Genomic DNA, 25347 nt, shown 5'->3' on the forward strand with positions numbered 1-25347 from the left:
CTTTCCCATCCTCCCGAATAGGAAGTCCCCAGTCGTCAGCCCGTCCATGGGAATCCAAAGATGAGTGACCTGCTGGGCTCTGCTGTGCGCCCCCTGCCCCAAGGCCTACACGCCTCCTCCGCCCATTTTGTGCACACAGGCAGTGCCCCCTCCTGGCCCAGTGAATGCTCACTTTCTCAGATCCTCCTCTGGCCCCTCGTCATGCCCCCCATTACATGAGGAGGCCGTGAGGGTATCGCCCGTGATGCTTCCCGGCTGTGACCTGTGGATGACGCCTGAAGTGACTGCCTGATTCCACACGGGCCGGGGTCCCAGTACTGTGTCTGCTTCCTTCGCTCAGTTATGCTAAGTGTCCCCAAAGGGTCTGCACAAAGTGGGTGCTGCATACCTATTGTGGCTGAAGGAAGTCCTACCCGAACCTTCCCAGGTACCGCTCTGCTATCGCCAGAGGTCCCCCATGTGGCCAGGGTGAGGACAAGGTCCGGACACAGCCACAGGGAATCGCAAGCCTCTGTTCCAAAGGCTGCTTCCCATGTGCTTTTCCAAATGAGCCAGGCTCCAGGCCACTGACGGGTGAGGCCAAAGGCTTTTCATCGGGTACAGAGAAGTAAGCCCCAAAGTGGCCCAGCTTGGCCGGCAGTCCTTTCTGCACTGCCGGGCGCCAGGGGAGCCCCTCTAAGCTCCTCCCGTGTTCCCCATGGGCACCTTAGCAGGCTGACCGCCAGTCACCCTGCCTGTCAGAGGAGCACGCAGAGGCTCAGACACATGTGGGGACACTCAAGACACACCGCGGGCTGTGGGCAGAGGCCCGACTGTGCCCAGGAGGGGGTGGGTGCTCACCGGGGGAGCCACTGGCCCGTGGCTGGCTGGTCAGCATCCTTTGCAGAGAGTAGGGGCCAAGAAGCATTCCAGCTGAGGGTTGCCCCTGAAGATGACCTTGTCCTGAACAGTCCCTGCTTCTCTTTCACACGTGTGGGCTGGCCAGCGTCCTCGGGAGGGAGGGTGGCCTCGGGAGCGCTCCGGCTGGTGTTTGGAGCTGGTTCCACTCGTCCCGTGCGCTTTCTCCCCTTCCTCCTCGCGCCTGTCCGGGGAGCCCTGCGCCTGGGGACCTCAGTCCCATGGACAGATGGCTCAGGTTCACGCTGAGGGGGGCAGCAGGGATATAGTCAGTGGGAAACCCAGGACCCACCAGGACAAGGGAGGTTTGCAGCTCACCCGAGCGCCCCCAGCCCCGTGGGATGCAAGCAAGGAGCGGCACGTGGTGCCCCCGGGAGCGAGGTTCCAGGCCCTCTGGAGTGGGTCTGTTGACCAATCTCGTGGGGCAGCCCTGGGAGGGCCCCAGCAGGTTACCAGGCTTGGAATGGGGTCCTGGGGTGTAGGCAGCCTGTCCCTGGTCCAGGGAGATGGAGTAGGTGGGTCCATCCACCCATCAGCTCCTCCACCCTCCCCAGGGTGGAGCTCTGCAAAGCCAGAGCTTGGTAGCGGGTGAGGAGGCACCCGGGGCTGCGTGGACCTCCCCGCAGGGGACCATGTGGAACCCAAACCCTGCCCCCGAGATCAGGCACACAGGGCCATCTGCCTAGACCTCCAGTCCCTGGGGGAAGAAGAGGCCCCCCCCCCGGGCTCAGGATTATCATGTGGGTGGAAGTACCTGGTCCCCACACTCACCTCCACTACTGAGTGTTGAGACCAGAGCTGTGACACTGAGTGCCCCCCTGCTCCCCAGCCTTCAGTCCCCCCATGCCCCACGCCCACCGCACACACACAAGGAGCCGGGGGGAAGGTCAGCCGTGATGGGTCACACAGTGTCCTGGCCCTGGAGTGGCCCGCTCTGGGCTGCCCTGTGTTACCTCGGGGCTCCTCGGGAGACACAGAAAGAGGCTTGGGAGGTGGTCTCTCAGCCAACGCCCACAGCGAGCAGGAAGACTCTCTCTCTCGGCTTCCCTGACTCCCACGCCTTCAGAAGGCTCCGCACAACAAGACCGCATGTTGCTCTGTCGAGCACCTCCGGTCAAGTGAGCAGGACTGGGGTCTGCGACCAGGAGCTGGGTTCCGTCCGGGTCACAATTCAGGTTCTACTGGGCGTATCTTCAGTGACATCACTTCTTCGAGGGTCCATTTCCTGGGCCCCTCCCTGCCTTCAGACACGCCCACATGCCCCTCTGGGCTGCTGACTGCCCACCCTCCTGGCCCTTGCCCTGCACGACTAAGCAGATCTCCACCAGAGCCCTCCCCTCGCTCTTTGGCAATGACACCAGGGTCCCAGCTCTGAGGAGACAAGAGCTGAGCTCAGGCCGCTTTTTGTCACCAGTTCCCTGTCCTGCTGAAGCCATAGCATCTCCCAGGAGCTGCCCAATGTCCCAACCTGCACAGGGAGGGTCATGCCAGACATTCCTCCCTAGGGACATCCCCAGGGATACATGAATGACCCCTCCAGCTCCTGGGGGCTGGTGTCACGTGTGTGCGACGCACAGACTCAGAGATGGAGGAATGCCAACCGGGCTTGGCACGGCGCGTGGAACAGCACGCAAGCCTGGCCGGGGTCCGGGCCTTGTGATCTTGGCAGGTCAGTCCCCAGCTAGGCCGTTTTCAGGTGTGCACCTGGAAGGGGCAGCAATGAGAGGGGATCCAGGTATTGCCATCTACTGCCTTCCACCTTCCAAAGGTCCAGGCTGCTCTCCAACTAGGTGCTTTTCAGACCAATTAGTAAATGGGTCAGAGTAGCACTCTGGAAATGAGGTCTATGCTGCCTCTGAAATCCGAGGTGGTCTACCAGGCTGCTGTGCCCTTTGTGTGTGAGGAGTGGAGGAGGGTCCAGGTACCGCACCTCATTCATCACCTTAGGAGAGCTAGGCATGCCCACACGATAGACTTCTAGAAACTTCTCGATGACGAAAGGCCCCTGAATTTTTGTTGGATTTATTTCCCACCTTCTGACACGTGACTGCTCTATCAGTGTGCTTAGACAAGTTGTACTTCCTGATCACTGGGTCCAATGGGCATAGTGCCATCACTGGGATGGGCCAGTGTGACAGCTTCTGGAAGGAAAAGGAGATGAAGGTTCCTTCTGACTAAGTGACAACCTAAGTCTGGAGGTCTGATATGCCTCTGAGATAGTTTTCTCTCCTTGCCGGCTGAAAGCTAACTGCCCTGCTGGACTTTACTCACAGGAAGAGAACAAAGAGCATTTTCCTGACCAATACTTACACACTGGGCGCTTGGGGACCAAGTGACGAAGCCCCACGTGCAGCAGTAACTGCAATCTGAGACACTCCCATCACGGTGACCATCATGCACTGTCATCTCCAAGATTCATCCGTTTTCTGAGTAGGCCAAGTGAGTGACTTCAATAAGGGTATGTGGAAATCACCACCCCGACTTCTTCCAAGTCCTTGGTGGTAACTCCAGTCTGTAACCTCTCCTGGAAGGCATTACTGCTTTCAATATATACTTTGGAGGGAGTTCTAGAGGCTTGTACTTGCCCTGCCACACAGCACGAACTCCTGGCCGGCACAGTCCCCTGTGGCTAGCAAGGAGGAAGCCGGGAGCTCTGCGTCCCTGACAGCTCGGCCCTGTGGCCTCTGACACTGAAGGAGTGGCACTGCGGGCACTTGGTCAGGGTGGGGGGGGTTGCTGCTCCTGATACCAAGACCCGGTCCTCGTCCCTGAGGTCAAATCACAAAACACAATGACAAGGTTTTGAGGAAAGGAAAGGATAGTTTATTGACTTGCTAGCAAACGAGGGAGTGGCAGGCTCCTGCCTTAGAGAACCACCGTCCTCCTGACACGCAAGCGGTCAGGGCTTTTCCAGGGGAAATCGTGGGAGAGGGGCTGGGGTGCAGACACATGAAGCAGCAGCTTGCAGGGGTCCAAGCAGACATTCCTGCACCGATTCACTAGCTTTCTGATTTTCTTTTCTGCTCCTCCTCAGTCCCCTGGGACAGAATGCTTTTCGAGTCCCTTTTTTAGTGAACTTTACTGGCCTTAATTGTCTCTCATCCCGCCCATATCTATTTTTCTGCCTAACACTCCCAAGACTGACCAGCCTCTCTGTAAACATCCCATAGACGTGCTAACAGGCCCTTCAGGTCTACAATGTGTGACACCCAGGCAAGAAGCCTGGCTATAATTTCCATTTTCTCCACACGATCCTGCTCCTTTCAACAAAAAGATGGAGGTCCTGGGTCAGCCCTTGGTAAACATAGCTACTTGACCAGTGGTGACAGGAAGAATTTCTTCTCTCCCTGAGGTTCCCTTAGCTGGAGTAAGAAACAGATTGACATGAAACAGATTAACAGGAGAAAAAGTAACAAAATTTAGTTAAGTACATACAGGGAAGCCATAGACATCTGTTCCACAGACAGGGTGTGGGTAAAATTGCAATATTTGCAGAATCTCTTGGCCTGGCTTTAGTGCATGTCCATATCAACAGGGGTTTCCAAGGGGTGGAGAGAAGTAGTCCGTCTCCGTCAGTGGGTAATTACGTGGGCTAGCGAGGGCTTCCCTGGACCAGAGAGCTTGGTGGGAGTATTGGCTCTGTTCTACTGCAGCAGGAGAGAAAGAGAGAGAGAGAGACGCAGGGCGACTGCTTGTAGGCAATAAACGGCTTTTGAACACTATTTCTCCCTTTGCCTGATTTCGCTTTCAAAGGTGTTTTGCCCTGGGATCTCCCCTCCCTGGAGTTACGCAGGGAGAATGAGGTCTGTGTGTCATCCTGAACCAAGGAGAAAGGGTGAGGGTCTGCGACTTCAAAGGGAAAGGGAAGTAATTCACAGGAATATAAAACAGAAAACGTCTGATAAAATACTTGATGGGACACAGAAACAATGAGGGGGCAGAACGGGGAATTTTAACAGACTAAAATGATACCGGGGTTCTTGTTCCCAGAGTCAAAGAATGAACTTCGCAAACACTGATCAAGGTAGGAAATAAAGCCAGGGGGGCTTTTATTTAGAGAGAAAGTGGGAGAAAAGAGCTCCTGGGGCTTGCCGGGAGGGGACAAGTGAGTCCGCGGCCGCCTGCCCCTCCCGCCCACTCACAGCGGGTGCCCCCCCCTCGGCCAGCCCCTTCCCCGCCCCACCGTGACCACCTGCAGCTGCCGGGCCTCGTCCCCCACCCCCACACGCGTCCGGGGGCTGGGGGTGGCGGTGGGCACCCCTGCCTTCAGCCTGGCATCCCCGCCCAGAGGCAGGGCCAACCCGCGGGCAGGCCGGCGAGTCCCCCACCCCGCAGGCAGGCCTTGTGCTCCCTCCGCAGCGCGGGAGCCCCTAAGCCCTGCGCTCCGATCGCCTCCACTCGCCCCCACCCGCCGGCCAGCGCCAGCCTTAGACCCCCCGTCCCCGGGCCCGGGCGGTGCTCCCGGAGGCAGGGCTTTTCCCCTCCTGGCCACGGTAGGGAGGTAGGGCAGGCCCGGCCCCACAGGAGGGGACCACCGTCCCTGGGCCCCTGGGCGTGCCCGTCGTCCGAGGGTGGTGTCCGTGGTCTCGAGCCCCGCCTGCCGGCCCTGGGCACCCTGCTGCCGCGCGTCCCGCGCTGCTCTCCCGCAACAGCAGGTGCGCTCTGCAAGTGCCGGGGCGCCCGCGCCGAAGACACGCAGAGGTAGAGGGACCGGGCCGCGCGCTCACACCCATCTCCATACATAATGATGAAAGTATAAACTCACCAAGAAGATATATTAATGCACCTACTAAAAGCATCCCAAAATGCTAACAGAAAGAAAAGAAAAACTAATGTAACTAAAGGGAAAGCACAGACAAGTCCATGAATCTACTTGGATATGTCAACACTTTTTTTCTCAGTGACTGATAGGACAAGTAGATAAAAAAAACTCAGCAAAGATGTAGAAAAACTGAATGGTATCCACCAACTAGATCTAGTTAACACTAATAGAACATTACACTCCACAACAACAGAATTTTCAGGAGCATATAACGTATTGATCACATAGATCACAAAACTGAACTAAATTTCAAAGAATTGAAATCATACAAAATATGTTTGTTCTCTGACCGTAGTGCATTAAATCACAAATCAGTAATAGAAAGATATGTAGAAAATCCCCAATCCCTTGAAAATTAAATAACTTAATAACAGGTGAGTTATTTACAATAGCCAAGAAATGGAGGCAACCTAAGTGTCCCTCAGTAGATGAATGGATAAAGAAGATGTGGTACATATACACCATGGAATATTATTCAGCCATAGGAAGAAAACGAATCCTACCATTTGCAACAACATGGACGGAGCTAGAGGGTATTATGCTCAGTGAAACAAGCCAGGCGGAGAAAGACAAGCACCAAATGATTTCACTCGTGTGGAGCATAAGAACAAAGCAAAAACTGAAGGAACAAAACAGCAGCAGACTCACAGAACCCAAGAGTGGACTGACAGTTACCAAAGGGAAAGGGACTCGGGAGGGTGGGTGAGGAGGGAGGGACAAGGGGAATGAGGGGCATCAGGATCAGCACACATAATGCAGGAGGGGCGCGGGGAGGGCGGTACAACACGGAGACGACAAGCAGTGACTCTACAGCGTCTCCCTACGCGGATTGTCAGTGACTGTAATGGACTTGATAATGGGGGGAATCTAGTAACCACGTTGTTGCCCATGTGATTGTGTATTAAGGACACCTAAATAAATAAATGAATGAATTAAAAAAAAACTAACGCGTGGGTCATCTCATGGAAAATTAGAAAGAATATCGAAGAAAATGACAGCCCGCGCCTGATGGCCCTCGCGGCCACTGAGCGTGCAGGTCGCGAGCAGGCGCCTCCGACTGACGGCACTCGTGGCCAGTAAGCAAGGCGGCGCCGCGGAGCAGGCAGCCATTGGCGAGCGCGCAGAACCAGTGAGCCCGGCGGCTGCTTAGTAGCTGCAGGCGCCGCCGCCGCCGCCGCCGCCGCCGCCACATTCAAGAGTCGGTAGCCTCGCGAGCGGCGTAGCAGAGGCAGCTCCCGCGGTTCCGTCCATGCTCCGCGCCGCCATCCCGTCCGCGCAGCGGGCCCCGCGGCGACCACGTGAGGATGGACCCGCGCTGTGCTCGGCTGCGCCTTCCTCCCGGCGGACCTGCGGCGGAGCGTCCAGAGCGGGCCCCGCTTCAGGGGTGAGGGCGACAGTGACGGCTCTGCGGGCCGGAAGGTACGTGGCCGCGGGGCGCGGCGGGGCCCGGACGGGGCGCGGGGACCTCTGCCTCCGCCTGCGGGCGCGGGGGAGCCGGTGAGGGGGCGGCCGTGCGAGGGCTCGGCGGGTGGTGGGTCCTCGCTGGGCCCGGCCGGGGGTCGCGCCGCCGCCCTGCCGCCGCCGCCCGGGACGGGGAATCCGGGGGCCGCGCAGGCGGGGAGGCCGGAGGGCGTCTTGCCGCGTGTGGAGGTTCTCGGCGGCGGCCTCGAGGGCGAGGGCCGGGCGAGCTGAGGGGTCCGGCGGGACCCGCGGCGGGGCGGCGGGGCACAGGCCGCCGGAGGCCGCGCCTTCAGAATTGAAAGTGTTTTCCTGAGGTGCCTGTCGTCCTTGCCGTTGGGGATTCCCGATTCAGTGTCCTTGCCGGTCACCGGTCTGTTCAGGTTTTGTTTCTTCGTGGCTCAGCCGTGGGAGGTTGCGTTTTTCTCGAAAGTTGACCATTTCTTCTAGGTTATCCAGTTTCTTTCCATATAATTTTTCGTAGTATTCTCTCATAATTCTTCATATTTCTGTGGTGTCAGTACTGATTTTTCCTTTCTCATTTCTGATTCTGTTCATATGTGTAGACTCTCTTTTTTTATTGGTAAGTCTGGCTAGGGGTTTACTATTTTGTTTATTTTCTCGAAGAAGCAGCTCCTGCTTTCATTGATTCTATTGTTTTATTCTTCTCTATTTTATTTATTTCTGCTCTACTCTTTATTATGTCCCTCCTTCTACTGACTTTGGGCCTCAATTTTTCTTCTTTGTCTAGTTTGGTTAATTGTGAGTTTAGAGTGTTCCTTTGGGATTGTTGTTCTTCCCCGAGGTAGGCCTTTGGTGCAATATACTTCCTTTTTAGCACACCTTCGGTGAGTCCCATAGATTTTGCATTGTTGAATTATTGTTGTCATTTCTCGCCATATATTGATTGATCTCTGTTTTTATTTGGTCATTGATGTACTGGTTATTTAGGAGCATGTTGTTAAGCCTCCATGTGATTGTAGGCCATTTCATCGTCTTTGTGTAATTAATTTCTAGTTTCATACCCTTGTGGTCTGAGAAGCTGGTTGGTACAATTTCAATCTTTTCGAATTTTCTGAGGCTCTTTTTGTGGCCTAGTATATGATCTATTTTTGTAAATGTTCTGTATGCACTTGAGAAGAATGTGTATCCTGCTGCTTTTGAGTGGAGAGTTCTGTAGATGTGTAAGGTCCATCTGTTCCAATGTGTTGTTCAATGCCTCTGTCTCCTTATTTTCTGTCTGGTTGATCTGTTCTTTGGAGTGAGTGGAGTGTTGAAGTCTTCTAAAATGAATGCATTGCATTCTATTTCCCCTTTTAATTCTGTTTATATTTGTTTCACATATGTAGGTGCTCCTGTGTTGGGTGCATAGATATTTATAATGGTTATACCCTCTTGTTGGATTGACCCCTTTATCGTTATGTAATGTCTGTCCTTGTCTCTTGTGACTTTCTTTGTTTTAATGTCTATTTTGTTCAATACAAGTACTGCAACACCTGCTTTTTTCTCCCTATTATTTGCATGAAATATATTTTTCCATCCCTTCACTCTTAGTCTGAGTATGTCTTCGGGTTTGAAGCGAGTCTCTTGTAGACAGTATATACATGGGTCTTGTTTTTTTATCCATTCAGTGACTCTGTGTGTTTTGATTGGTGCATTCAGACCATTTACATTTTGGGTGATTATCGATAGGTTTGTACTTATTGCCATTGCAGGCTTTAGGTTCGTGGTTACCAAAAGGTAAAGGGTACCTTCCTTACTATCTAAGAATGTAACTTAACTCACTTAAGTATGCTATTACAAACAATCTAAAGGAGGCTGTTGTTTTAATTTTCCCTCCTCATTCTTTATATATTAGGTGTCATATTCTGTGCTCTTTGTCTATCCCCTTTTGTTACTTCTGGCGACAGCTATTTAATGTTAGGAACTCTTCCATCTATAGCAGTCCCTCGAAAATACACTGTAGAGATGGTTGGTGGGAGCTAAATTCTCTCAGCTTTTGCTTATCTAGAAATTGTTTAATCCCTCCTTCAAATTTAAATGATAATATTTTTTTTCAATTTTCTATTAAGTTGTTATTATGATTATTTTTTGGTATCAAGCTACAGTTACATGAGCAACATTATGTTTACTAGACTCCCCCCATCATCAAGTACCCCCCACATACCCGATTACAGTCAGTGTCCGTCAGCGTAGTAAGATGCTATAGAATCACTACTTGTCTTCTCTGTGTTGTACAGCCCTCCCCGTGGCCCCCCTATATTATGTCTGCTAATAATAATGCCCCTTTTTTCCACTGATCCCTCCCTTCCCACCCATCCTCCCCAGTCCCTTTCCCTTTGGTAACTGTGCGTCCATTCTTGGGTTCTGCAAGTCTGCTGCTGTTTTGTTCCTTCAGGGTTTTTTTCTTTGTTTTTATATTCCACAGATGAGTGAAATCATTTGATACTTGTCTTTCTCTTCCTGGCTTATTTCACTGAGCATAATACCCTCTAGCTCCATATATGTTGTTGCAAATGGTAGGATTTTCTTCTTCTTCTGGCTGTATAATATTCCATTGTGTATATGTACCACATCTTCTTTATCCACTCATCTACTGAGGGACACTTAGGTTGCTTCCGTTTCTTGGCTATTGTAAATTGTGCTATGATAAACAGGGGTGCATATGTCTTTTTCAAAGTGGGCTGCTGCATTGTTAGTGTAAATTCCTAGGAGTGGAATTCCAGGGTCAATCGTATTTCTATTTGGAGATTTTTGAGGAACCTCCATACTGCTTTCCACAATGGTTGAACTAATTTACATTCCCACCAGCAGTGTAAGACGGTTCCCCTTTCTCCACATCCTCGCCAACATTTGTTGTTTGTCTTTTGGATGGCGGTCATCCTTACTGGTGTAAGGTGATGTATCATTGTGGTTTTAATTTGCATTTCTCTGATGATTAGCGATGCGGAGCATCTTTTCATGTGCCTGTTGGCCATCTGAATTTCTTCTTTGGAGAAGTGTCTGTTCTAATCCTGTGCCCATTTTTTAAATGGATTATTTGCTTTTTGTCTCTTGAGGTCCGTGAGGTCTTTATATATTTTGGATGTCAACCCTTTATCGGATATGTCATGTATGAACATACTCTACCATACTGTAGGATGTCTTTTTGTTCTGTGGATGGTGTCCTTTGCTGTACAGAAGCTTTTCAGCTTGATATAGTCCCATTTGTTCATTTTTGCTTTTGTTTCCCTTGCCTGGGGAGATACGTTCATGAAGAAGTTGCTCCTGTTTCTGTCCAGGAGATTTTTTCCTATGTTTTTTTTCTAAGAGTTTTATGGTTTCATGATGTACATTCAGGTCTTTGACCCATTTTGACTTTCCTTTTGTGTATGGGGTTAGACAATGATCCAGTTTCATTCTCTTACATGTAGCTGTCCAGTTTTGCCAACACCAGCTGTTGAAGAGTCTGTCATTTCCCCACTATAAATCCATGGCTCCTTTATCATCTATTAATTGACCATATATGTTTGGGTTAATATCTGGGGTAATACTACATTGTAGTAGATCTTGACTTTTTATGAAGATCTACTAAGATTTGAAGGTTGGAAGTAACATCCCCCCGGCTTTATTCTTCCTTCTCAGGATTGCTTTGGCTATTCGGGGTCTTCTGTGGTTCCCTATGAAGTTTAGAACGATTGGTTCCGGTTTGTTAAAGAATGCTGTTGGTATTCTGATAGGGTTGGCATTTGAATCTGTAGATTGCCTTAGGTAGGATTACCATTTTGACAATATTAATTCTTCCTAGGTTACTCACAAGTATCCCAAACCTAAAATCTTCCAAACTTAGTCAGTTATCTTCCTCTGCCCACAACTTTCTTACCATTATCTGTGTACCTGACCCCAGCCATCCCAGGACCAGGGGACGCCTTCCCCTTCCATCCTGCGCATAGAGAGTCAGGCCCGGGTTCCGCGGACTTTGCTCTTTCTCACGTCTGTGTCTCCTCTCAGTTCTCACCACCACACTGGGTTTCCAAGCCCTCACCGTCTCTCCCCTAAGCTGTGCAGTGGCCTCCTACTTGACCCCCAGTCCTTCAGTGCCTCCCACTTAAATTCTTTCCCCTCACTACTGCTAGATGACCTACCTATAAGAGGAGAGTGATCATGTTTCCCTGCTCAAAATCCTTCTCGGGCCCGGTATTGCCTATGGAATACAGTCTGCACTTCTTAATAAGGTGCATGGGGCTCTTTGGCACCTTCTGCTTGTCCCTTCTCTAGGGTAAAAGTAGCAAACTAAGAATATAGGCATTCTCCAGTGAGATCAGTTAAAGTTCCAGAAGCCAGGAGTAACTGGCCTGGAATGCTTGACTATGGAAAGTCTCTCAGCATACCCTTGTCTTTATGTGTTTTGTAAATCATGTCATTGACTAAGGTAAGACTCACTTAGCCTGCTAAAAGTAAAAGGCCCAGCTTATTTTTTTAACTTTACCTATACGCGGTTTTTCCTCCTCCATCCCCTAATCAAGTAATTTGCGGACGGGACAGTTCACTTAGCAAGCTAGCCCAGCCATAAACAGCACAGTAAAGACAGGAAAGGTTCTATCTTAAAGCTAAGATTGCATTTCAAAACCCAGGAAGTGAAGAAGTAAGAGTTTTAATGCACTGCCGATGGGTTCCAACCCTGGGCAAGTTCACTATGGATTCAGTGTGACCAAAGAAATGACAGTAAAACGTTCTGGGGGTGAAAGGGTTATACCCAACTTTATTTCCACAGTGGCAGGTCAATCACTACCATCCCATCCAGTCAGAGCGAGTCTGCATGCAGCAAGTGGGTCTCTGCCTCTGGGCCTCCCTGCCTACACAGCCATCCCACACAGCCATCCTCTGGGGCTCTGACCTCGGTGCTGCCACCACTCCAGCCTCTGCTCTGCTCTCCTGCAGCCTCGCGGCCGTGTCACCGTGTCACCCAGAGCACTGGGTGGAGCTCTTTCTGTAGAGTCAATAGCAACATATTGACCACATGAGTGGTGAGCTAGCCGACTAGGCCCAGGTGACAATCCTGGCCACAGGAACTTTCATTTTATCCACACTTAACATACGCTTTAGCAAACACACAATAACTCAGCCCACCTTGGAGGCAGGGAAGGCAGTCTTAACTGATATGCTCCCTAATCAGGAAGCTGCTCTCCTGGAGGGAATCCATCAGAGCAGGGCATTTCTTGTGTTTAGCTAATTGTGCATAATTACACGGAGGACTGATAAGAAACTTCATGTCTCATCTTGAGACCACTTCACAGGTCCACGCCCCTAGCCCTTTGTCACATTCCTGAAAACTCCTTAATAGGGGAACCCCCATCCTTTCAGTGCACCTCCCTCTCTGAGGTAGCCCACACTCCCCTCTCTCTGAGTGTGCACTTTCTCTCTGTAAATAAAACTTCTACTGTACTTCACTGCTGTGTCTCTGCCCCTCAGTTCTTTGCTGCAGCGGGGACAAGAACCCAGGAGAATACACAACGCCCTCCTAACAGGAGTCCCAGTCCAGGGGAGGGATGGGGGAAGGAGAAGGCTGGGAGGGCAGGGGGAGAGGGGTGCGAGCATGGGATCAGAGAGCTTGGGGAGTGCAGAAGGGAAGCCTGGAGGAGGAACTAGGAGGGAATGGCAGCTGGGGAGGGAAGCCACGGAGCCTCAGTGCTAGTGAGGCAGGGACCGTGGGTGCAGACAGAGTAGGGTGAGGGCCTCCGGAATAAAACCCCTACTGAAACTCCATATTGAACAATTAAGCAAAGTCAGTCACATTCATTCTGTAAAGTAATATAAGCACTCTTGTGTGAGATTAATTAAAACTAAAAATCCGGGAGTAACTTGGCCTGAAATGTTTGAATATCCCCCACATAAGAAAAGACCCCAGCATAGCCCATGTCTTCATTGTGTCGATTAAATGAGGTTATTGTAAAATGTACCATAGCCTGATAAAAGGCCCGGCTTATTTTCTTTATCTTTACCCAGATGCTGCTTTTCTTCCTCTAGCCCTAATCAAATGATATGCAATGTAGGCAAGTAATACTGGCAAGTAAGCAAAATAATCTGGAAGACTGATAAGAGACTTAGTGTCTCTTCAAAGATAAGCATTCGGGGACCATTTAGCAGGTCTGCATCCCTGGCCCTTTGTCTCTCACCTGCCTATAAATCCCCTAGACTGTGCATCACCCCGGGGCTATCTTGTCCCCTCTGGGCAGGGGCAAGCCAGGAGCTCTGTCCTCTGCTTTATCTCTAAATAAAAGCCTCGCACATGCTCTCCTACCTTGAGTGTTTGCAAAGTTCATTCTCTGAGCCTGTGAACAAGAACTCCATCATCAGCTTCTCTGAAGAGCCCAAAGACGGGGAGCCCCCAGAGCCGGTGCCTGGGTGCAGAGGAGCGCACCAGGGGCCAGAGGGCCCTGCCACCTCCCCAGCACACGCCGGGTGGGGAAGGTGCGCTGCAGCCCACAGTCAGGGTGGCCACACAGTCGTGTGAGCCTGGTGGCCCAGCACCAGCAGCCCAGGCCGTGTCACGCTTGGGGCCCCTGCACACACCGGGGGAGGACGGACCGCTGCCCCAGTGACCACCCACCAGGCCCAGGGATGCTGCTTTGTTTCTGGGCCCAGAAGCTCTTCTGTGTCAGGTTGAGGCGGGTGGGCCGTGCAGGATGACAGGTCTGACCTGCGCCACAGCCCTGCCAGGGTCCCGCCTGCCCTCCTCCTGCCCAAACCTACCTCCCTATGTGGCCGGGGAGTCTGAGGTCATCCCTTGGGATCACCGTGTAGGCAGATGGCTCTGAGGGTGCTGTGGGCAGGGCCAGGGGAAGGAGGGTGGGGTGGCCTGGGTGTCCCGATTTTACCTCCTGTCACCTGGTCGCGTGAGGCTGTCAGGAGGGCCCACTTCCACTTCCCCAGTCCCAATCTGGGGCTCCACCTGCAGCATAAGGCCTGGAGACTCTCTCCATCGTGGAGCCCCCCAAGGGGGTGTTTGTGCTGATCCTGGAGCTCCCCTCCAGGCCAGGCCTCCCCTCCTGGGAGGGTGAACACATCCTGAGAGTCCTGGGGGAGCGTATGGGGAGAATCAGAGCCAAGTGCCTCCGCTCAGCCTCCCCAGTCTTTTGTCGCAGACGTCAGGCTGCTCAGCCAGGACCCAGGAGCGGGACACCAGGGGCCTCACACCAGCCTGGCCTGGGGATGGGCGGCTGAGGGGCACCATGGGGGAGGACAGGGAACCCGGGAGCTTTGGGGGGTGCTCTGAGGTGTGAAGCATGGAGAAAGTGGGCTCAGACAAAGCCCCCCCAATGGAAGGCGTGCACCTCTTGGAGGTGCTTTGAGAGACCAAGTTCAAAGTTTTTCGCAAAGGAATTTTCTGGAATGTGTGGAGCAGCTGTGTCTCATTAAGTGGGACAGTGCTAGACTGGCGCCCTGCAGCCCTGGGATCTACTTGGGTACATCTGCAGTGGTGTCCCAGACGTGAGGAGACACCCTGGGGCTTCTAATCAACAAGTTTCGGTGTCTGATCATAATCTATAGGTGACAGGAAAGAAGGTTCAGTTTCTGTTTGAACAGGCCTCCACAGTGCTGCCGAGGTGTGCCAGCCTGGGGCTTGGAGCACCCCGCTCTTCCTCAGCACCTTACGGGGGGAGGACACAGGATGGAGGACAACCTGGCGGAGGTGAGGGCCACCCTGCATCAGAGAGTTTGAGGGCTGGGGTGGGGTGGGCTGGGGCACACGAAGTCCGCAGGAGGGGCAGAACTTTGAGAAGAAAGAGCAGTGTGGTGGCGATCCGTTCAGCATTTATTACATTCTGCACAGGGATGTCCCCAAGCCCCAAGGAACCATAAACCTCAGAGACAACACCCAGACCACACTGCGCCTGGGGAGGCTATTTCTGAGGGATGAGGGGAGGAAGTTGTACAGGGGGCTCCCCTGTAAGCAAGCCCCGGGACCCTGCGACAGTCGGCCACCCCTGCATCCTCGGATGCCTCCGCTGGGCACCAGGAGGCCGTGGTCCCACGCGGCACTGCGCCGCGTCTATGTCCGTCCCGGGAAAGGCCGGGCCTGGTGAGGACAGCCTCCACCTATTCCTGGAACCCTGTGGCTACGACTCGGTGAGTGACGGCGCCCAGGCAGGAGTTGGTGTCACGGCGGGAGGCCACCTGCACGAAGGGGGCGGCTCGCCTCTGTCCAACGGGCCACGAGCAGAGGGGACGACACAGCACGAAGGTGGCCAGGTGCGCCGCAGCTACATACGGGTCCTTGAGGATACAGTGGCAGCCCGGGGAGCTGCCCGAGTCGGCCGACGGAGGAGGTGCCAGAGCAGCTGCCCCAGCAGAGGCTCAGGATGAGCAGCGGGAGGAGGAGGAGCAGCAAGCAGACTGGGGTCCTGGGGCGCCAGGGGCCGCCTGCCCGGAGGGGAAGCAGCTCTCCTCCACATGCAGCCAGGACACCGGCAGGGCCGCGGGCCCGATGACAGCAGCTACAGGGCCACGCACGGGTGATCAGAAGAGGCAGGTTATCCGGGGTTCCCCCCGTTACCCTGCTTCCACCCCGTCCCCACTGCCCTCTGGGCTCCGGGCCCTGTGCGGAGGGTCCTGTCAATCACCAGCACCCGGGGGGTCCCTGTCTCGGGAAGGCTCCTGAGCGTCACCTACTCACAGAGGAGGAAACTGGGTCCCAGAGGGGCGGGGAACCACCCTTCAGCCTGACACGACCCATCGGCAGTGGAGCTGGGACCCCAGCCGCACCCGTCTTTAGGACGCCCCCGCACCCAGCATGGCCCGAAGCTTCCCTGAGGCTGGGCAGCAGCCCACCCCCTCCCGATCGCCCCAGCCCAGAAACTCACCTGGCCCTGGCCCTGGCCTGAAAGTTTAAATCTTGAGGGACCTGAAGAAGTTTAACAGTCCCTTTCTGCCTGCCCTCTGGCCTGGGGGCTCCAGCTCCCAGGTCAGGCGGTAGCTGCAGGACAGAGGGACACCTGTGAGCCCCTGGAGCCACATGGCAGGGGGCCCTTCCCCCAGAGCCTGCCGGCAGCTACAGCCCACACCCCACTCCTGGCAGCCTCACCTCTCGTCCGCATCCAGGAGCTCCACTGTCTGGAGAAAGGACTGGAAGCGCTCCTTGGGCTCCAGGTCATACTGACTGGCCAGGAACCTGTATGTGAAGATCTCCTCTAGGAAGTCAGTGACCTGGGGCAGAGGAAGGACAGGATGCAGACAAGGAGGGGGGTGAGGAGTGGGGCACTGGGATGGTCCCGGATCTTTGCTCACGGAAACCCGCCTTCCTTCCAATGCCATCCAGCCCTGCCTGTTCCCACTGTTGGGTCTCCAGCTCCTCCTCCAGGAAGGCGGCCTTGATGCCACCCCATCCCCCACCTGACAAAGCCTTTAGTGTCCTGAGCCCCGCGTGTCTTAACTCTCTCAACACACGTTAGACCCAGGGGATGGCCCGGACGAGGTCCTGCCCAGGGGGTCTTGACTACATCCCTCACCTTTCATGGCTGGGCACTCAACTCTCTCTATTTTATACCATCTCCCTGGAAGGCAGCAAGGCGGCCAAAGTACATCGGAAACAGCCCCCTGAGCCCAGAACGAGGCCGGAACGTCCCCACCCTTTCTCAAGGTGGAGGACCGCCAGGGCCCTCCAAGGGGCAGGCCTCCCCGGAAACAGCACCCGGGCCTGGCCCAGGCTCGGGGCTACCGAGAAGCGGGGACTGCACTGGGGAGCTGAGGCCTCAGGTGGGAAGGCACTGCCAGACCCCCGATGTGCTTCCTGCCCTGAAGGAGCAGCATCCCTCCCCGTGGGCAGGGCCTGAGGGGGAGACCAGTCCTGCCCACATGCTGCCCCCTGGAGCCCTCAGCCCCACCTGCCCTGGGGCCAGGACCGGGGCTTAGGTGGGTCCTTATGGCAGTCCTCTCCAAGAAGCCCAGGTCCTGGGGTGGAGGGGGGACTCAGGAGGGTGGTGGCCCGGTGCTGAGAGGTCCGGGCTCACTGAGGGCTCTCTCCTCCCTAAAGCTCACCATCCTGCCCCCACTGAGCCCTGCTGGGTCACTCACGTCGTCATGATGTTCCTGGTGTTTCTCTATGGCGTCGTACAGGATCAGTCCAAGGAACGGGACCATGCCCTGTGCCACCGGGGTGGGGAGGTGATGAGTCCCCGCCTGCCTCAGGGGTGCCCACAGAGCCTCCCCTGAACCCCACACCCGCAGCCCCCAGCTACCTTGGACCACCCTGTGCGGCCTCCCTCCCCTCCCTTCGCCCTGCTCTCCCCTCCTGGTCCCTCCCAGGGTTGGCTTTTGGCCAGTCCCAGGTCCTGTGGTCCCTGCTCCTGTCCTCCAACTTCCCCCTTGTACCCATCTGCTCTCGCCCTCCTCCTGGTCACACCAGAGCTGGCAGTTCAGAGCTTGTGGGACGAGGAGCAGGTGCAGGGTCACCCCACCGCCCTGACCCTGGCCACGCCACGCTCACCTGCTTCTTCATATCCTGGGATGCCCTGGGGGACTGCGGCCATCGCCTCAACATGGCCCTCGCCTCCTGCAAGGTGCACGACACTCAGGTGCTCATGCTCCCCTCCCACGAGGCCTCCCAGAACCAGACCGTGGTGGATGGATGCCTTGCCCGAGCCCCCTGGCACCTACGCTGTCCCCACCTCCAGCAGGCTCTCGGCCTAGAGCGACCCCAGCTCCAGGACACACTCATACTCATGCGGGTCCTTGGGCCACGGCCGCCGCCCTGAGAGGGTCAGGGGAGGTCCCTCTGCCTCCCAGGGTGCCCTGAGCACTCACTGTCAGCTGGCTATCAGCACGGCTCCCCTCACATGACTGTGGGGGGCACAAAGCTGAAGCCCGTCTTGTGCTCCCTGGACCCTGCTCACCTGGGAGGCCCGCCCGCCAGGCTGACGGCAACCCTCCATGTGCACATGAGGAGCCCGAGGCCACAGAGGGGCCGTGACAGGCTCAGAGGACCCAGGGGAGAAGCCAACCTTGCTCAGCCACAGGCCCCACCCCTGCTGCCGACCCCACGCCAGCCCCAGCCCTGACCGGGGGTCTGTCCCCTGGGTCCTCACTGGATGCCAGGCCCGCAGTCAAGTGGAGCCAGGGAGGGAGACAGACGAGGCCCTCATGGGCCTGGGGGACCCTACTTTCCCCATCAACTTCCCCGTCTCACCCCGCACTCCTCGAGTCCTCCCCAAAGCTTTGCCACAGCGCGGCAGAGGACTTGCCCCAGGGACCCCTCCCTTCCAGACCTCCAGCCCCCATTTACCTTGAGGAGCTGCTCCCTTTTAAGCCCTTTGTCCCTCTTTCTAAGTTTTTTGTAGATCCAGGAGCTCTTCCTATGGGGAGGGGAGAGGAGGAGGGACACATGTGGCCAGCAGGCGGAGAGTCTCGGGGCCGACCCCTTTTCCTGGAGATCCTAGAAGGCCCACTAGCCCGCAGGAGGCTTTCCACCACGGCCCTGAGCCCTGGAAATCCGTGGCCTGCGGAGGGGGCTTCATGTTTCCACCCGGGGCCTCCATTCCCAGTTCTCCCAGGGGCGAATCTGCTTTGGGCAAGGTCGCTGTCCTTGGGGCAGAGACCTCCTGCTGCAGAGCACAAGCTCCAGATCTCCAGTGGGCTTCAACCCACACCTGACATTGCAGGAAACTGATTCCTGCGGGGGAACCCGTGGCCTAACCCACAGGGGCCCCCAAGAGCCCGCCATCCCCGCCCCTAGGCTCTGCCACCTCCCAGAAAGTCCCAGCCCACTGAGGGACACTGCAAGGTGTAGGGTTGTCCCTGTCCACTCAGGTGCCCTGGTCCCAGGGACAGGGCTACCCACCAGGAAACATGTCCCCAGGTGTTCTCCAGACGACGTAGACCAGGGCACTGCAGGGCGTAGAGAATGGCACGGAAGGACTCGAAATTTCTGAGAGCCAGACACTCCTGGGAGGGAAGACAGAGCTGAGAGCGTGGCCTGCTTCTCTGCTCTGTCCCCCCATGAACTCCTGTCCTTAAGGAGACAGACACCCAGGGAGCCCAGCACACCTGGTACCTGCTGAGCAGCCCTCCTGGGTGGAGGACTGCAGCTCAACCCAAGGAAGGGGCCAGGGATGGCTGTCCCACCCCCGGGGCCTGCGAGCCCAGGTCCGCACGCCCCTGGCAGGAGGGCCCAGGGACCGTGCAGGGTAGACCGCAGGCACCCATCCTGCGAACTGGCCAAGGAGGGGACCCTGGGGACCGTCCCATGACACACCTTAGCCACCTGGATCCAGAACTCCACCACTCGGGCCCTGCCCTGGGCTGTCGTGCTCGGGCCCCCGAGGCAGGAGGAGATGACCAAATAAAACGTGGCAGCACACTGCTTGATGATGTGATGGATGTTGGGGGCCAGGAGCAAAATGTCTTCCATCAGTGGGTGTCTCTCTACGTAGGCCTTGCACTCACCATATTCAACCCTACTGTACAGCTCCTGGGGATTGCAAGAGGTGTCATCCAGCTGTGCCCCTGGTGCCCCTGTTCCCAGGCAGGGTCACTGGTCAGAGCTGGGGCCCAGGCAGCTGGGGACGTGCTGTGAGCCTTGTGGCCGTCCGGACTTCAGACCCCGTCCACTGAGGCGCCCAGGATCAGATGCACAGGACCCCACAGTGGTGGGGCACCGAGGGGCTTTGCTCACAGGCACCCTCACTCACGTCCTCCCTGAGGCACAAGGCGGCTCATGCCTGCCCGTCCTGGGGCATCTGCCTCCCATTCTGCCACCCCGTGGATCCCGCTCCCCACTCAGGTGCAGTTTCCCCTGAAACAAGTCCACCCAGGACCTTTGTTGGTGTCTGTGTCTCCCACGCAGTCAGGTCCATGGCAGGGGCCTCTGAAGTGCGGAGGCCATAGGAGCCTGCCAGGCCAATGGCCCGAGGACCTTAGGCCCTGGCAGCACCTCCCTGAGCACCCTTCCCCTGCCCTGCCCCTCCCTGCCCGGCCAGGCCCTGCCCACCTTCCCTCCGCTCCTCCTCATTGGTCTGCAAGGATCCCTAAGGGCCAGCCCTACTGTCCCCGTGTGGACATTGAGGGCTTGGGGGTGAGGAGATTCTCTCAGGGCACATGGTGAGTCCGTGGGGAAGCTGGGACGTGGGCCCACATCACAGGAGTCCACGTCAGGGGACGGCCGGTCTGGGGCAGCCCGTGACACAGGGAAGGCCCACGCCCGACCCCGAGAGCCCGCTCCACTCACCGCACACATCAGGGTCAGCTGCTCGGACACCAGGCGGGGGGCAAATGCCAGGATGGTCCGCTCCTCCTCCCTCGGCAAATCCCGGGTGCTCACGGCACAGGGGCTGGTGGGCTCCAGGACCACCTCTGGCTCTGCCAGGCCCTGTGCCATTCCTGCAGGTGACACGGGCCCCGCACCCGAGGACTCATGGGGCTCCAGCTCGGGGCCTGAGACCAGTCCTGGGATGTCCCAGGGGCTCGCAGCACAGGGGCTTGTGGGCTCTGGACCGGGACCTGGCTCTGCCACGCCTGGTGCCATTCCAGCAAGTGCCCTGGGCCCCAGGCCCGAGGGCTCATGGGGCTCCAGCTCAGGGCCTGCCAGCGGGGCTGAGGCCACTGCTGGGACATCCTCCGGCTCTGCAGGGACTGAGGCAGGTGACACGGTCCGTCGCTCCAGCACAGGGGTCTCAGGAAGCTCCTGGATGGGCTCTAGCCACGAAGTCGGCCCTCCCCGTGTCTCTGGAGCCAGCTGCATCTGCCGTGGTTCTGGAGCAGGGCACAGAGAAAGGGTCGCCGCGGGCCTGATTCCCCGTGCCTCACAATGCCAGAAGAGCCCTGACTGCCTTGAAGGGAACCCCAGTCTGGGAAGCCCACCCTACTTGGTCCTCTGGCCGCAGCCCCTCACCTTCCAGCTCTGCCACCGTGGGCCCCAGGTGCTCCTCCTGGACCAAGTGGTGGAGGTCTTGGCCCACCAGGGTGGATGAAAGCTGGCTGGTATCGATGGTGCAGGGCACATGCTCGGGCTCCCAGGCCAGGCGCCTAGCCCAGCCAATCCTGGGGCTGGGGGAAGCGCAGGGGGTGGCAGAGTGAGAAGCCTGGTCTTACCCCCCACACTGCCCTCCCTGCCCAGCCTTGTGTGGGCCTGGCCGCTGTGCACTCCCCTGCCTGTCCGGGCACCTGCCCCTCCCCCTTCCTGACCCTGCGTGCCTCTCCTGGGACCCCATCCTTTCCCATCCTCCCGAATAGGAAGTCCCCAGTCGTCAGCCCGTCCATGGGAATCCAAAGATGAGTGACCTGCTGGGCTCTGCTGTGCGCCCCCTGCCCCAAGGCCTACACGCCTCCTCCGCCCATTTTGTGCACACAGGCAGTGCCCCCTCCTGGCCCAGTGAATGCTCACTTTCTCAGATCCTCCTCTGGCCCCTCGTCATGCCCCCCATTACATGAGGAGGCCGTGAGGGTATCGCCCGTGATGCTTCCCGGCTGTGACCTGTGGATGACGCCTGAAGTGACTGCCTGATTCCACACGGGCCGGGGTCCCAGTACTGTGTCTGCTTCCTTCGCTCAGTTATGCTAAGTGTCCCCAAAGGGTCTGCACAAAGTGGGTGCTGCATACCTATTGTGGCTGAAGGAAGTCCTACCCGAACCTTCCCAGGTACCGCTCTGCTATCGCCAGAGGTCCCCCATGTGGCCAGGGTGAGGACAAGGTCCGGACACAGCCACAGGGAATCGCAAGCCTCTGTTCCAAAGGCTGCTTCCCATGTGCTTTTCCAAATGAGCCAGGCTCCAGGCCACTGACGGGTGAGGCCAAAGGCTTTTCATCGGGTACAGAGAAGTAAGCCCCAAAGTGGCCCAGCTTGGCCGGCAGTCCTTTCTGCACTGCCGGGCGCCAGGGGAGCCCCTCTAAGCTCCTCCCGTGTTCCCCATGGGCACCTTAGCAGGCTGACCGCCAGTCACCCTGCCTGTCAGAGGAGCACGCAGAGGCTCAGACACATGTGGGGACACTCAAGACACACCGCGGGCTGTGGGCAGAGGCCCGACTGTGCCCAGGAGGGGGTGGGTGCTCACCGGGGGAGCCGCTGGCCCGTGGCTGGCTGGTCAGCATCCTTTGCAGAGAGTAGGGGCCAAGAAGCATTCCAGCTGAGGGTTGCCCCTGAAGATGACCTTGTCCTGAACAGTCCCTGCTTCTCTTTCACACGTGTGGGCTGGCCAGCGTCCTCGGGAGGGAGGGTGGCCTCGGGAGCGCTCCGGCTGGTGTTTGGAGCTGGTTCCACTCGTCCCGTGCGCTTTCTCCCCTTCCTCCTCGCGCCTGTCCGGGGAGCCCTGCGCCTGGGGACCTCAGTCCCATGGACAGATGGCTCAGGTTCACGCTGAGGGGGGCAGCAGGGATATAGTCAGTGGGAAACCCAGGACCCACCAGGACAAGGGAGGTTTGCAGCTCACCCGAGCGCCCCCAGCCCCGTGGGATGCAAGCAAGGAGCGGCACGTGGTGCCCCCGGGAGCGAGGTTCCAGGCCCTCTGGAGTGGGTCTGTTGACCAATCTCGTGGGGCAGCCCTGGGAGGGCCCCAGCAGGTTACCAGGCTTGGAATGGGGTCCTGGGGTGTAGGCAGCCTGTCCCTGGTCCAGGGAGATGGAGTAGGTGGGTCCATCCACCCATCAGCTCCTCCACCCTCCCCAGGGTGGAGCTCTGCAAAGCCAGAGCTTGGTAGCGGGTGAGGAGGCACCCGGGGCTGCGTGGACCTCCCCGCAGGGGACCATGTGGAACCCAAACCCTGCCCCCGAGATCAGGCACACAGGGCCATCTGCCTAGACCTCCAGTCCCTGGGGGAAGAAGAGGCCCCCCCCCCGGGCTCAGGATTATCATGTGGGTGGAAGTACCTGGTCCCCACACTCACCTCCACTACTGAGTGTTGAGACCAGAGCTGTGACACTGAGTGCCCCCCTGCTCCCCAGCCTTCAGTCCCCCCATGCCCCACGCCCACCGCACACACACAAGGAGCCGGGGGGAAGGTCAGCCGTGATGGGTCACACAGTGTCCTGGCCCTGGAGTGGCCCGCTCTGGGCTGCCCTGTGTTACCTCGGGGCTCCTCGGGAGACACAGAAAGAGGCTTGGGAGGTGGTCTCTCAGCCAACGCCCACAGCGAGCAGGAAGACTCTCTCTCTCGGCTTCCCTGACTCCCACGCCTTCAGAAGGCTCCGCACAACAAGACCGCATGTTGCTCTGTCGAGCACCTCCGGTCAAGTGAGCAGGACTGGGGTCTGCGACCAGGAGCTGGGTTCCGTCCGGGTCACAATTCAGGTTCTACTGGGCGTATCTTCAGTGACATCACTTCTTCGAGGGTCCATTTCCTGGGCCCCTCCCTGCCTTCAGACACGCCCACATGCCCCTCTGGGCTGCTGACTGCCCACCCTCCTGGCCCTTGCCCTGCACGACTAAGCAGATCTCCACCAGAGCCCTCCCCTCGCTCTTTGGCAATGACACCAGGGTCCCAGCTCTGAGGAGACAAGAGCTGAGCTCAGGCCGCTTTTTGTCACCAGTTCCCTGTCCTGCTGAAGCCATAGCATCTCCCAGGAGCTGCCCAATGTCCCAACCTGCACAGGGAGGGTCATGCCAGACATTCCTCCCTAGGGACATCCCCAGGGATACATGAATGACCCCTCCAGCTCCTGGGGGCTGGTGTCACGTGTGTGCGACGCACAGACTCAGAGATGGAGGAATGCCAACCGGGCTTGGCACGGCGCGTGGAACAGCACGCAAGCCTGGCCGGGGTCCGGGCCTTGTGATCTTGGCAGGTCAGTCCCCAGCTAGGCCGTTTTCAGGTGTGCACCTGGAAGGGGCAGCAATGAGAGGGGATCCAGGTATTGCCATCTACTGCCTTCCACCTTCCAAAGGTCCAGGCTGCTCTCCAACTAGGTGCTTTTCAGACCAATTAGTAAATGGGTCAGAGTAGCACTCTGGAAATGAGGTCTATGCTGCCTCTGAAATCCGAGGTGGTCTACCAGGCTGCTGTGCCCTTTGTGTGTGAGGAGTGGAGGAGGGTCCAGGTACCGCACCTCATTCATCACCTTAGGAGAGCTAGGCATGCCCACACGATAGACTTCTAGAAACTTCTCGATGACGAAAGGCCCCTGAATTTTTGTTGGATTTATTTCCCACCTTCTGACACGTGACTGCTCTATCAGTGTGCTTAGACAAGTTGTACTTCCTGATCACTGGGTCCAATGGGCATAGTGCCATCACTGGGATGGGCCAGTGTGACAGCTTCTGGAAGGAAAAGGAGATGAAGGTTCCTTCTGACTAAGTGACAACCTAAGTCTGGAGGTCTGATATGCCTCTGAGATAGTTTTCTCTCCTTGCCGGCTGAAAGCTAACTGCCCTGCTGGACTTTACTCACAGGAAGAGAACAAAGAGCATTTTCCTGACCAATACTTACACACTGGGCGCTTGGGGACCAAGTGACGAAGCCCCACGTGCAGCAGTAACTGCAATCTGAGACACTCCCATCACGGTGACCATCATGCACTGTCATCTCCAAGATTCATCCGTTTTCTGAGTAGGCCAAGTGAGTGACTTCAATAAGGGTATGTGGAAATCACCACCCCGACTTCTTCCAAGTCCTTGGTGGTAACTCCAGTCTGTAACCTCTCCTGGAAGGCATTACTGCTTTCAATATATACTTTGGAGGGAGTTCTAGAGGCTTGTACTTGCCCTGCCACACAGCACGAACTCCTGGCCGGCACAGTCCCCTGTGGCTAGCAAGGAGGAAGCCGGGAGCTCTGCGTCCCTGACAGCTCGGCCCTGTGGCCTCTGACACTGAAGGAGTGGCACTGCGGGCACTTGGTCAGGGTGGGGGGGGTTGCTGCTCCTGATACCAAGACCCGGTCCTCGTCCCTGAGGTCAAATCACAAAACACAATGACAAGGTTTTGAGGAAAGGAAAGGATAGTTTATTGACTTGCTAGCAAACGAGGGAGTGGCAGGCTCCTGCCTTAGAGAACCACCGTCCTCCTGACACGCAAGCGGTCAGGGCTTTTCCAGGGGAAATCGTGGGAGAGGGGCTGGGGTGCAGACACATGAAGCAGCAGCTTGCAGGGGTCCAAGCAGACATTCCTGCACCGATTCACTAGCTTTCTGATTTTCTTTTCTGCTCCTCCTCAGTCCCCTGGGACAGAATGCTTTTCGAGTCCCTTTTTTAGTGAACTTTACTGGCCTT

General features: G+C 56.7%; 2 protein-coding genes across 2 annotated transcripts in view; both read right to left on the reverse strand.

Moving 5' to 3' along the window:
* Window positions 1–25347, reverse strand: part of LOC118916210 (zinc finger protein 709-like) — a 381657-nt gene that overhangs the window by 236917 nt on the left and 119393 nt on the right. The window lies entirely within an intron of this gene.
* Window positions 14946–20728, reverse strand: LOC130680021 (ral-GDS-related protein-like). Its single transcript, XM_057489873.1, has 8 exons — window positions 20379–20728; window positions 19407–19622; window positions 18993–19096; window positions 18438–18507; window positions 17643–17708; window positions 17231–17299; window positions 16021–16363; window positions 14946–15654 (listed from the first exon to the last, which is right to left on the reverse strand). The coding sequence occupies exons 1-7, from the start codon at window positions 20673–20675 to the stop codon at window positions 16238–16240; spliced, it is 948 nt and encodes a 315-aa protein (XP_057345856.1). The 5' UTR covers window positions 20676–20728; the 3' UTR covers window positions 14946–15654; window positions 16021–16237.

The sequence above is a fragment of the Manis pentadactyla genome, chromosome 12 (assembly GCF_030020395.1).
Source record: "Manis pentadactyla isolate mManPen7 chromosome 12, mManPen7.hap1, whole genome shotgun sequence".
NCBI lineage: Eukaryota > Metazoa > Chordata > Mammalia > Pholidota > Manidae > Manis > Manis pentadactyla.